Source organism: Tetrahymena thermophila (assembly GCF_000189635.1).
Source record: "Tetrahymena thermophila SB210 genomic scaffold scf_8254811, whole genome shotgun sequence".
Taxonomy (NCBI): Eukaryota; Ciliophora; class Oligohymenophorea; order Hymenostomatida; family Tetrahymenidae; genus Tetrahymena; species Tetrahymena thermophila.
The window spans coordinates 558,638-572,749 of NW_002476567.1; the positions used below are offsets into that span (position 1 = coordinate 558,638).

Below are 14,112 nucleotides of genomic sequence, written 5' to 3' on the forward strand. Positions count from 1 at the left end.
AAAAAAATCAGGATCATTTAAGTCGCCTTAATATAATTAATATTAGCTTTCAAACAACTATAAAAACCATTTTGTTGATGAAATCAAGCCTGAGGAAAAAATATTCTACTTTACTTAATTACATTCTGTAACATTAAATCCTTTTACTGTTAAATATTATTAGTTTTCATTAATCATTGAGCAAGAATTTTTTTAAAGAATTATCTCAATAAAATTATCATCAAAAAAAGAATTAAAATGCTCATTATTTTATAGATTATCCATAATACTATATAAGGAGTTTAATTTTTATTTTAATTGTTCATATTAATCTTTCTATTATTTTTAATAAGTTTAATAAAGATTATTTGCTCCATTATAGACTATTACCATTAATACCCTTTAATTTGCTATTGTTATAACATACTCAGCTATACTGTTTATTTATTCTAATTATTTTAAATAAATATTTTAAGATTAATATTTGTAAAAATGTTTTAAAAATAAATTTTATTTTAATAAAACAATTACATTAGAATTCAATATTCTTCTCAATTGCTTCAAAAAAATAGCTTTAATAAATACCTACTGTAACTGAATAGATTATATTACACAGTAAATAAATAAATGCAAAAAAGCAAATTTTAAAGCTACACAAATTCAACTTTGATGTAGAACTCAAACTTTTATTTTTTTGGATAGTTTGAATACAAGTTGAAGAAGCAAATGAAGATTTTATTCTATCTTTTTAACTGTCTAGATTTAATTAAACTTCATTAAATTGGCTTGATGGGTCTTGTGGCTACCTAGAAAGCTATTTCTTTATAATATCCTAAGAATCACTTACAAATTTTAGCATTTTTTAAAGTTTTTCAGGACTAAAAGTAGCCAAAAGAGCTAAAATTCTTTATCTCAGTTTTTGAATGTAAATAAAGATTGGTATGAAGCTCAAAGAAAAGGCAACTGAAATTAAGATATTCAATGATAAATATATATTAGCCTGTTATTTGATATCTTAATATTTCGTTTTAATTGAAATCATAGCATTTAAATCAATTTTATCAAATTAATCTATTACTTATTTGTAATTAAAGATAATTTATATCTCATTTTAAAGTGTATCATCTAATTGATAAGCTACTTTGTACTATAAAGCTAATAAAATTTTTAAAATATACTAAAAACTCTAATAGCTAACTAATTGTTTTCCTAATGGTTATGTAAAAGTAAAATTTAAATACTAATTCTCAACTTCTGAAAATAACGAATTTGTATAAGTAGAGTTTGCTTAGTAAGTTTAAATAATTAGATTTTTGTAATTGTTATAAATTTAAATTTAACTTGTTTAAATATCACCAATTAAATCTCTACCTGACTTGCTTTCTTAACCATCAAAAATGCTTACTTGATATAATTGTAATATCGATTAATACTGCAATATCAATTACTAGCACTTTTTTATGTTAAAGCTCCAATCAAAATCTTGATATTCTTCTCTTTGTCGCAATAAATTATTGTTTGTTTAAACAAAGTTAATTATATTCATGGCAATCATAGATAATAAGGCTAATATACCAGAATATTTTATTAATTGTAAACCAATTAATTTTGATGGTCTTTTAATCATATTGGTCATCTTCCTTTTTTATTTATTTAGTAAAAAAGTTAGTTCAATAAAAAATATTTTACTTTTTGTAGGAATTTTCAGATTTTTAAGATTATATGCTAGTTTCTTGAAGTTTTTAAAGTGATTCAATCTTTTTGTTGGTGAATTTTTTTTTTTTATCTCTTAGGGTTTTAGATTATTAAAATGATTTCTTTTCCAAATTCTATTCATGAGATTTCATTTTTTCTTTGAATGATTTAATAATATTTGATTAACTTAGATAGCTCGTTCTATGTGGATAGCTTACAATTTTATTAGGATTTTATATAAATTGATCAAACTTCAAATTTGTTTGAAAGTGATTAATGTTTTTTGGATAATCTAAAGTAAACTAGTCAATTGTGTCAATAGAATTGAATGGATAATTTTAATCTAAAATTTGGTTTCTAGCTTTAATATTTGGTGAAACTAAATTTTCCTAATATAAAATCATTTTATTACTATCCCTATTAGTACTTAAAATATTTATTGAGGAGAATAAAATTTCAGGTTAACTACTTATTTCAGCTTGAATCTGCTGATTTGTATTATTTTAAGCTTTGGTTTCTTCTTAAACTTTCTAGTAACTGAATTATTATGATTACACTTTTAGTTTTGTAATTTCTGCAATACTATTTTGCAAAATTTTTGAAGTAAAATCCAGTTATTAGCACTGTTAACTAGGGTTTTAAATTATATTTTCATTTGAAATATATTTTAAATTGCTGTTGTTAGATCCACTATAGGTTTTTTCAGAAATAAAGTTTCTACTATCTTCATTAATTTCGTTTTAAGTGAGAGAATTTTGTTTTTATTTAGCAAAAAATTTGCTTTTTTAATCTAAAATTTACTTTTGCTATTGAGTGAATTCTTAAGAAATGATTTGGAATTGCTCTAAATGGTCCATTGATTATTTTAAAAATTCTATTTTAAGGTGATTTTCTTCAATCAAATCTACTTCATAAATTTTTAATTATAAAATTTGAGTAAATTTATTTTCTATAAATGTGCACTGTGCAGATATTTTAAATATATCCATCTATAATAGTAATTCTATAAATTCTGGTGATTATTTTAAATTATCAAATTGAGCTTAGCTTTTATTTTTTGGTTTCACAAATATAGTCTCATAAAATGAGTTTTCATATTGTTCTTTAATTTTAAATAATATACTTTGTAATTTAAATAATATTTGATAAACAATTTATTACTTTTTTTGGTAAAGCTAGCTAAAGTAGGCATGTATAAATCTAGTCTTATTTAATCAAGTGAATTCTTATTCTGATTTTCTTTAAAGAGAGTATTAAAAAGCATCTATGAGCATGTAATTATATTAAAATTTTTTCCTATATCTACAGACAAATACAAAAAACAGTCTTTTATTTACTTAACCTAAGCGGTTACTCCATAATCAGATAAACCAATCATGCAAGTTTGAAGTTTAATTTAGTATGGGATAGCCCAACCTTGCTTATCGATTCCAATTAGCAAATTAAAAGATTTCGTATTTTATCTAGAAATGTTACTATCCAAAAAGTGTTTTATTAAATTACTATGAGCTTATGCTATTGACTGAGGAATCATATAATCAATATTCTTACCTATAACTTCATCTTATTAATAAATAGGGATAACATTATATAGATTATTTGAAGCTCTTATTATTTTTCCTATATTGATCAAACTTACAAAAAGCACACAACTTTAGTTTGAAAAGTTATAAATATTTTTATTTTAATTATAATTTTCATTTATACTTAGCGAATTCAGTAAGTTAGGTTATTAAATATTTTTAGAAAGTGGTTAATTATGAAGAAATACTTCTTAAAATATTTCAATTAGTATCTAAAGAGTAAAACATTATTTAGAAATATTTATCATTTTTAAAAGTTTATTGCTTAGTTTTCCTTTTTTATTTAAAAGAATCATGCTTATTTCGAATGATTCTTGTAAATCCACATAATTAACTCCAATTTTTTGTATTAAATTTTTTTTAATATTTAAACATTCTTTAAGCATTTATATACATTCAGAAAGTTCTTCATCAAATTTTATTTATTCAAAGAAGCTGTATTTTGATTAATTGACTAGATTTTACAAATCGAGGTTACTTTATGTAGGTCTTATAAGAAATGATTGTTAATTAACATATTTAATGCTATTAAAGAGCATTTATTTTTATGATAGATCTAATTTTTAATTTTATTCATTCCAGATTTTAAGAGCTAAAGTTAATGCTTTTGCTTCATTTTATAATACATCAACAAAAAGTGCAATTTATATGTTTGATACAAAAAACGAATTTCCTTAGCTATTTACATTTTCTAAAATATCCTCTACATACTTTGTTATGAATTTGTTTCTAATCCTTTCGCTTTCACGGTCTTATTAGGTTAGGATTTCCTATTTAATAAAGTAATATACAAATAAATAATTTTTTCAATGATTTAACTACATTTGAAAGATAAAATCCTTTGATTTTGATTGATTAAATTAATTAAAAATAAATATTTGAAATAGAAAGTGAGTTAAAAGAATTCAAATGAATAGGATTACATCAGAATACTTTTTTAGCCTTACAAAATTTTTAATTAAGTAAATTCATAATTAATTTAATTAATTTGTGTAAGATTTTATTAGATAATTAAGATCATGCTAAATAAATAAATATTACATTTGAACAAAAGCAAAATGATTGTTGAGTACATGAGATTCTATGGATATAAATAATCTATTCTAAAAATATTGATTCTTAAGAAATCAAATATCTATCATAGCTTTGTGGGCTTTTATGGTAAAAATGCTTAATAAAAATATCTAAATGCTCCAAATCACTTTAAGAAATATTTAATTTTCTCAAGTTATCTTTAGGAATATTAAATTTGAATTTCAGAGAATCAATCAAAAAGTTAAGTCTAGCTTCAATTAAACTCTATGCAATTTTATAGCAAAAGGGAATCGAAAAAATTATAAATAGATAATATACTTATACCTAATTGTCTTTCATATATAGCAAAATATAAATATTCTAGGCTAGATTAAATAAGCAAAACGAACAGTTCAAAATCTGAATGGTTTTATTCAAGTATGGAATATAGATAATATTAAGGAAAAATAAAATAGAATATTTGAGAATGTTATAGATTATCAAATAATTAGAATTAAAAAACCTATATAAAGTCATATTGAAGATGTCAATTAATACTTCCATGTAATATATCCATTTAAATCTAACATTTAAGTAATCTGTCTAGATAAATCTGGCATCATAGTTGTGAAAGCAAATAAAAAAGGCTTTAATAAAAAAAATTAATTTATTTGAAACAAATGAGAAAAATAAGTAATTTACTGATAGTCCATGTTAGAAAGATGTTAATGCTTGATAAAATTGTTTAATCCTTTATGTTAAATAAAGAACTCCTAGTTGAAATCAAAAAAAATGTATATCTATACACTTATAATATAGCAGATATAATTAGATCATTGCTATTATTGTTATTGTTACTAGATTTGTTAAATAAAATTATGCTTGATTGATCTTTTTACTTGATTTGATTTTTTGAAAACTTAACAAGTTTTATTATTATAAAAAATGTTATGATGCTATTTAATATTAAAAAAAAAATGAGAGAAGTAAAATTTTTTGATAGATTATTAAAGTATTATTCTAGTTGGTTAAGGTAGTGAATATTTTATTTATGTTATCGTATTGAAGAAGTAATTGAGAATGAAAAATAGAGAGATTGCTTAATTATTAGTAAAATAATAGACAGTAAGAATCCCCTATCATAGAGCTTCACTATGTCATATGTTTAGAAGACAATAAATTTTTAGAGTAGATTCTGTTAAAATAAATTTAAAAGTTAATTATTTTAATACATTATCTTCATTTTATTTTAGAATATATTTATTCTTTATTAATTTATTGATTTAATTAATTATTTATTTTAATTAATTTATAAAAAAATAATTACTAATTTTTGATCACAATATATAAAATAAAACATTAACTTCTAACCTTTAAAAAATCTTTTCTTAAGATTATACATTAATCATAGATTTGAATTTTTAGTTTTAATCAATTAATCAATTTTATATATCTTTACATTTAAGAATTTCTTATAATTATTAGGTAGGTTACAAATCTCAATCATAAAAAATATAAATTCTTAAAAATTGCAAAAAGCACAATTAGTCTATAAAATTTATCCAAAAATATAGAAAAATATTGATTCAGTTATCCATATAAATTCTTGATTTATTGTAATAAATAATTAATAGAGTAATTTAATAGACCTTATCACCTAATCGCATTCTTAAAATAAAATAGTATTAATTAGATATAATACCTAATGTATATTAATACTATTGATAAGTCTCTTTAAAGCGCTAATTATTTTCTAAGTAAATCAATAAATACTATTAAACTTTATAAAATAAAGTTAAATCACATCAAAAAAGTATTAAGCTAATAAAAAAATTATAAATTATAAATTTGGTTTTTAAATATAGAAAATGGTGTGTGTATTTTTTACTATTTACATTAATTTAGATTAAAATATCTGCATTTTAAGTAAATAAATAAATTTTTAATGTTTTTTTGTAAAAATAACATAAAACATTATTAGATTATTTTTATTTGAAAACTATAAAATTAAAGACATTTTTTTGATGTTTTTAATATTCATATTTTAATTTTCAAAATTGATTTTACCAATGAAAATGAAGAAAAATTAATTAGTGGATATCTCACATTATTTTTTGTGTAACCCGTCTTTTTTATTAAATTCAATCTAAATAAAATTTAAAAGTGATGTAACTTTTGAATTGAATCCAACAGCAAAAATTTTAAATTTGATTCCTTAACTTATGTTTTTTACTTACATTCTTCAGGATTGTTTATTACAATATATAAAACATGATATAAAGTCAAAAAGAGAAATATTTTATTGAGGAAAGTTAAACGAAAATCTAATTAAAATTTAGAATTATTATAATTATTTCATATTATTTTGTTTTTTGATTATTTTAACTAATGTTTTGTTCCATTCATTAGATAATTTGAAATAAGTTAATATCTATAAATTTTCTTCTAGACCAAGAAGAAGCTTTATTTATTGTTTATTACCTCTAAAATAATTTATAGTAAGCTATAAAAATCACCAAAATTTTACTAACAAGTGAAATGGCTACCAAAATATGATTTAGAGTAATCATTTGGTTATAGTGGTAATAAGTTAAATTGGTTACTTTCTACTGAACACTCTTAACTATATAAAATAGATAAAGTCTATAATAATATCTATCAATAAATGAATACGATTTTCCTTTTTCAATAATTGATCCCAAAAATAGTTTGAGATTTTTCGTGTAATAAACTGGGATTCTAGAGATATATTTATCACAAACTTGTATAATGGATTTGACTAAATCTGCATTAAATATGCCATTTGCTGCCTATTCACACTCCTTTAAAGAAAAACCGAATCTGTAAGTAAATCTAAATTTTGAGCGCCTGAGATATATTTATTAAATTCATCATGTTTGTATCCTGTAACAGAATAATAATTGTCGACAACAGAGTATAATAAATTCACTCTACCTTAGCTATTTTCAGCAAGAGCTACATGCAAAGCTAATTAATATCAAGAGCTACATACAAAGCTAATAAATCTTTATTTCAAGCAAGAGTTAATAGAACCAATGGTATTCTTACAGTATTAACATTAGAAGACGTTCAAAAAGTCATCTATATATTAATTAAAGTAAAAGCTAATTAATTAAAAATTTTTTTGAGATACCATAAAACTTCTTAAATCAACATGTGAAGGAAACCAAAATTATTAAATTAAAGTTTATTATAATAAACTTGACAAAAAAATGTTATTTTCAGAAAATGGCGTGACTTATTTTAGTATAATTACAATATATACCTAACAACAAAGAGTTTAACATTTTTTTAATTTTTGAGTAATGTGTATGTTATATGTTTTAAGTAATATATAAATTTATATATTTACAAATATCCTGTCATTTAATTTAAGTAAACTAGCTATATAATTTTCTGTTATTAGCCAAAGAATGCAAATCAAATACATCTAAAGATAATTTCGTTTGTAAATGTTATTTTCTAAAATAAGAGAAAAAGAACATCCAAACAAAAATAAAAATAGTGCAGCTTATAGCCATCTGTAAAATAAAGTAAAAGTAGTTACTATCTATAATACCTTAATAATCTCCTATTATTTAATAGCGAATACATCTCTTGTTAGCAGAAAATATTTACTGAAAGTTAACTCTGAATTGATTTTATTAATAAATTGAAAAAGATTATAATAACACTTTTTCATTCACTATAAATTATTTGATATTCATTTAAGCAAGGATTTCAAACTATTACTATAAATACGAATACTGACTAGTTAATGCTGCAATCATCCCTTTAGATAAAATAGAATCTTTTACTAAGTAGCAGTCAGTAATATTATACCCTCCTCCATTTACATAATAAGAATACTATTAGGTGATATTACAAGCATCTCCTGTAAACATCCCATTCATGAAATACATAAAAAAAGTTTAATTATTTCTATTAACATATTACTGCTACGAATACAATTAAAATAAATTATCATTCAAAGCAAGATTCTACTTGATTTCTGTTTTATATTTTTAATAATAATATTCAAACTCTTAAGGATAGTATATTTTCAAATGTAAAAGAATAGGTGTATAGGCTATACTTCTATTCATAGCTTATTAGACATAAGTGAGAGTATCTAATTTTTAAAAAAATATTAATTAAATTATTTATAAAAAAATATTTTTAAATATGAATGAAAATGGTTTTGTTGCCAAAAGTAACTTTTAAAGTTTTGATTCTTTAATTCTAAAAATAAAAATATAATTTACTTAAAAATAATCTTTCTTAAACTTGTAGCTAAGTGAAACTTTGCACTAAAATAAAATTCGAGAAAGAGTAAAGCTGGATTACAGAAAGGTTCAAAAGGCAAACGAAACTTAAAATAATATTTAACTATTTGAGTTAAATTATTTTTTTAGACCTAGTAACATTTTTTTTTTCATTGATTTCAAATAATTATTTTTCTTTTTGTAATTAAAAGTGTTAAGCTCCTTCCAATTATTTGTTATATTAAATACATTCATTTGATCTCTTACTGTAATTTAATACTTCTTCTAAATTGACTTATTTTTGTTTATTTGAATCAATCATAGATATCAAAGAACTAGAAGTAAATGAGCATACAGCCTTAAGGATTTTATTTCGTTTTTACTAAATATAATAATAAATTGCTTAGAAGAATAAGAAAAATGTAATTGCAACACCAAGTATTGTATAAAAGGTGATTTTAGCTTATATATTTAAAGCTTAAAATTTTAAATTTATTGCATCTTCAATAGCTTTTGAAACATTTTAGTATGAAGCTTGTAAATTTTCAAAATTATCCTTTATTAACCTATCATTCGTCTCTATAAACGATGAAGTTGAGTTAGCCACAGCAAATACACTTTCTAACATAAAATAAACAATGTGCTCTAATCTATAATCAGATGTACTATCTATTGTAACAAACTAATTAATTTTGCTTTCAAATTAGTATTATATTCTTTTACTGAGCAATTCATCCTAAACTTATTAAGTTGGATAAGTCATTAACAAGTGCTTTACAACATATCCTTTAAGTTAACTTAATTGATTCTTCAGCTGTGCTTTTAATCTGGGAGTTAAATTATTTTTCTCATTTTTTAAAAATAAATTATTCAGTATATAAGTATCCTGAGTCAACTATTAAAACGATAAATCTGAGACCACTTACTATAATGAAATTTGAACCTAAGATGGCCAGTCTAAATTGAGTATTTCCTATTACTGACTAACATAAGCATTATTAAGGATACTATAGTTGACTATTGATAATACCATAATTAAAATAAAGAAGGCAATACCAAATATATTAATTAATTTCAATCCAAAAATTTATCTCTTAGAATGAATATTTCTCGCCATCAATTAAAATCTAAAATAAATAAATTATTAATAAAAATCATTTTTATTTTAATTTACTTGTTGTAAGTTAAATCTGTTTATCGTGATCTAGTTTCGCTGGCTTAAAATTTAATATTTTCAATATTGTCTTCTTAAGACATTTTATCTCTATCGTCACTTTCAGCTATTTAAATCTATTTGATTTTTTATATCTAACTTTATCTTTTTAGCAAATCTACATATGATTATTAATTAAAATTTTTGATATTTATATTATATTTCAAATTAAATAATAAATATAAATTCAATTAAACATTTTGAGATAAAACTTTAAAAATATTATCAAATTTAATTAAAACTTTTTTGAAAAAAAATTAGAAATGGGAATAGAAAATTTTGATATTTTCAAAATGAAAGAAAATTAAAATAAATTCAATAATTTTTATTCAACTTCCACTCATTTTGATTTTATGGATATTTTCGATTCTCTTCTCTAATTGTGATGATGGAATAATATTTTCGAAAAAAAAAGTAAAAAGGATATTTTAGAAATACTTACTGCTATTTGAAAAAATTCTATCAGTGAGATAAAGATTGTCATTATTAGATTGTGTTTAACTTACTATTAGCTCAGTCCTTTAAGATAGCTATCTTTTTGCAGTTGGAGTTTCATCATCGAAATTTTCTATTTTAGAAAATCTGGATATGGGACTATTTTAAAATTTATTGAAAGACAAGGTTTGTAAATGGAAAAAATTTTTTTCATTTTGGTTAAAAATTTTAGATTAAAATAGTTTTTTATCATCAAAAATAGAAGAAATTCTCTTTATTTTTTCTGGTTCTAATTCGTTTAAATTATCTTATGAGCTATTTATTTATCTTAAGCTTATTACTTTTATTTGAATAATTCTTAGGTATTTGCTTTTTTTGTAAATACAGTCAGCTTTCAACTAAAACGCTACCGCTTCTTCATTATCCTATTGCCTTACAGATTTTTATATTAAGCTGTGTCTTCTTAACAATTCAATGGAAGGCTTTGTAAGAACTGTTTCTAATAACCCATATTCTGAATTATCTTTAAATAAATAAAGATAAAAATGATTTAAAATCAACTAAAATAATATTTTACTTTGATTTAATTCTTCAATAAAATTTTCTATATCTTTCATTATCATATTAATTTTTATATTTTTAATTTAGTTTGAGAGATTGTTATGACCAATTAATTTTTCATGTAGATTTTCAGAAATTGCTATAATTTATAAAGTTTTTGCATCTGCAATCAAACAATCAGTGAATTCTTTTTATTTTTATATTCTTGAACAGATTCCTATTTCTGTTGCTGAGAAAATAGTTAATTAAAAGTAAATCATATAACAAGTAGCCCAACCCCTTCCATCTATGCCAATCTACTCTCTTTAACTTATTGAGTCAAGAGTTAAACTGTCTTCATTATATTTCTATGATTAATAGTAGTATACGTTGATTGCTTCATCGTGAAAGCTAGCAATTTAGGGAGGCATTAATACATTTATGCTTTAACCAATTAATGGAAGCTTTTTGATATCCCAATTCAAAAAATCATGATAATTTAATGTAGCTTTCTTGACTATAAAAGGGTTTCTTTCTCTTAATGATAAAAAAAGTATAACAGAATCAGTTAAGTTTGTTAATTCAATAGTCTACTTGATGTATTGTTTGACTTTTAGATTTGAGTGGTCCTTCTTTTAAAAAAATGTTTTCATATTTTTCAAATATTAAGTTAAAGACCTATCGCAGCAAAATTCTGATTCAATAATATCAACAAGCTGAGGAATTAATGCGTTGAAGGGATTTAAATTAATAAGCTATTTTAGCTTTTCGTTTATATATTACAAATTCTATCTAAGAATAGTCAGCTTATCTTAGAGTTAAGATAAATTAATTATTTGTGAGTATAATAAATGATGGAGGAGCTCACATTTTTTAATTAGACATTTTAAAATATCTGAGCAAACTTGATACTCTTTGTCCTCATATTATATCGCTTAAATCAATTTTAGTTATTAATTTTGTTCACTCATATAAATTTATTCAGTTTCGTATTCGCGTAGTGATTAAATATTTTCCTAAAAGTTATTCTAAAATGATTTATTCTAAGACTTTTTAGTAAGATCAAATAGATAAAATTGCTAAGCCTTGAATGGTAAATACTTATAAAAAAAAGTATAATACATTTATTAAGTTAACAAAGACTATTATTTATTCGTACTCTACAAATTTTAGAAACTCCCAAATATCTTAAACGCACATAACGTTGATTACTAAACATTTTGACAGGCATCAATCAAAAAATAAAGAAACCCAAAAATAAATTTATTATCCTTAACGTCTTAATAATTATCAATTGAATAGTATGAGCAAATAATCTCAATTATTTCTTATTTCTACTTATTTTCTTTCAGCATTTCTAACGTTTCTAATTTCTATTTAATTTAAAATAATATTTAAAACATTAAAAAGATCAAAATGTTTACATTTTAACAGAAACATTAACTAGAGCGCTTAGTACAGTTTAGTTTATGATAAAAAAACAAGCTACTTAAGTAAATGGAGACATGATTATTAATATAATCATCATAATTAATTTTTGATTCTTGAAATAAAATTCTTAGAATGTAATCAATATCAGATAGTTTATTTTTTGATAAGAAAGATTAGTGATAATTTTAATCAATAGTGTTCATAAAATTGTATAGCAGATTCATTTCTTTCTTTACTATTAATTCGCTGGTAATCTTTATACTTAAAGGCAGTAAAAAAAATAATAATGCGTATTTGTCTTAAATGCTGTACTAGAAATTAAAATTAACAGTATAAACACCAAATGTTATGATTAGTGAAATAATTATTGATAACTTCAAAAATTTTATATTTTTACATAAAATACTTTCAGAATATAATTCAGTCAAATAATTAATTAATAGCATAATGATCATGCAAATTTTGAAAACGGAGTCTTAAATTAGATACCAAAGTATAAGTATAATTATATCCTCAATAATTTAAATAATATTATATTTTGGAGCTCTTGTTTGCAAGTAATCTTTACTAATATATCTTAAATCATAATCATGTATAGCGGCAAACAAACCTAATATTTTAGTAATTAAAATATTATGAAATTTAATTCTTTATATTTTGAAGCAAAATAAGAATATTTATAGTATAAAGATAAGCAAAAAATCATTTTACTAATAACAACGACCAGGGTAAAGTTAAAGATTGTCAAAACAGGCATTTAATCAAAATAATATTTTAGAGAAATTGCACTCAAAGGAAAAATGAGATTATTATAAATTTAAAAGTAAAAAGAGAGTATTTTTTTAGATTTTTCTAAGATTTTATAAGTCACTATGTTAATCATTAAGGAAAATATGCAAAAGAAATTTAGTATCAAAGTAATTAGTGAGATATTTTACCACATATTTTTAATTATTTATTGGTTACTACTACTAACTTAATTCAATATTTCTTAGCTAAAAAATAAATAAATTGAGAACGCATATTTAAAAGTGATTAGAATGAAACAAAACTAATAAGAACGGTCGTAATGTTTCACAAGATCGTAGCTTCTTTAAATATAGAATACTTTAAAAATATCTTTGATAGCCTGCATATTATTCAAAGTTACTTTTTTTTAACTATTATTTACTTATATTTCCTCTTACTTATTTTTATTAACTGTTTTTCTTCTTGGTTTTGTTTCAAGTTAATTATTTGTAATTTATTTGAAAAAAATTTTTATTTTTTTGCTTTTTAAATAAATGAGATCAAAAAAATCAATATTTAATCTATTTATTTGAGACAAAGAAAATAGTCTTTTATTATTTATTTTAAGACAATTATCCTTTCTATATGCTAAGAATTTCATTAATAAAATAAATCAATACAAGCTAAAATTAAAATTTTTATTTCTTATTTAAATGAACTTAATATACCTCTTTTTTTCAAAAATAATTTATGTTGGTATATAATTAGGCTTTTGATATATAAAGCCAAGTAGATATTTAAATAAAAACTAACTATTTTACAAAATAAAATTAAATTTTATATTTTAAATTAACTTCTAATTAAATTTTATATCTCCACTGCCAATAAAAAAAGAGTTATTTAATAAAATTTTTTATTAAATGTCAGCAAAGCTCAGTGATAATTTATTCTATTAACAGCTCAAACAATAATATGTATTATTGATATATTTTTTAGATTAAAATTAATATTAAAGATAATTAATTTTAAAGATAAATAAAATATTTTTTAATTATATTTTTAATTTAAAAAAATATATCTTTTTAAATCTAAATATACTTTTTTTAAAATAACAAAATAAAATTGCTTAGATCTATGTAATGAATAATTGCATGTAAGTTAAAATTTCTACTTATTCACTTACTCAATATTTATTTTAAAAATATCTGAAATTGACATTAAAGAATTC

At 21.3% G+C, this 14,112-nt stretch overlaps 4 protein-coding genes across 4 annotated transcripts; 1 reads left to right on the plus strand and 3 right to left on the minus strand. All coding sequences in view use genetic code 6, as the record gives it.

The window, feature by feature from the left end:
- Positions 1–1,100: 1,100 nt before the first annotated feature.
- On the minus strand, positions 1,101–3,208 carry TTHERM_00066790 (transmembrane protein, putative; the record flags this gene model as incomplete). The annotated part of the gene is made up of 5 exons (XM_001007718.2): positions 1,101–1,134; positions 1,221–1,619; positions 1,669–2,091; positions 2,230–2,776; positions 2,836–3,208. The coding sequence occupies 5 exons, from the start codon at positions 3,206–3,208 to the stop codon at positions 1,101–1,103; spliced, it is 1,776 nt and encodes a 591-aa protein (XP_001007718.2).
- A 3,832-nt stretch (positions 3,209–7,040) lies between these two features.
- TTHERM_00066780 (hypothetical protein) lies at positions 7,041–7,452 on the plus strand (the record flags this gene model as incomplete). The annotated part of the gene is made up of 2 exons (XM_001007717.1): positions 7,041–7,114; positions 7,185–7,452. The coding sequence occupies 2 exons, from the start codon at positions 7,041–7,043 to the stop codon at positions 7,450–7,452; spliced, it is 342 nt and encodes a 113-aa protein (XP_001007717.1).
- Positions 7,453–7,654: 202 nt separating this feature from the next.
- On the minus strand, positions 7,655–9,793 carry TTHERM_00066770 (transmembrane protein, putative; the record flags this gene model as incomplete). Its single annotated transcript, XM_001007716.2, has 3 exons — positions 7,655–8,403; positions 8,537–9,663; positions 9,711–9,793. The coding sequence occupies 3 exons, from the start codon at positions 9,791–9,793 to the stop codon at positions 7,655–7,657; spliced, it is 1,959 nt and encodes a 652-aa protein (XP_001007716.2).
- A 285-nt stretch (positions 9,794–10,078) lies between these two features.
- On the minus strand, positions 10,079–11,377 carry TTHERM_000066759 (hypothetical protein; the record flags this gene model as incomplete). The annotated part of the gene is made up of 2 exons (XM_012795544.1): positions 10,079–10,707; positions 10,762–11,377. 2 exons carry the CDS (start codon positions 11,375–11,377, stop codon positions 10,079–10,081), a joined length of 1,245 nt encoding a protein of 414 aa, XP_012650998.1.
- Positions 11,378–14,112: the final 2,735 nt, after the last annotated feature.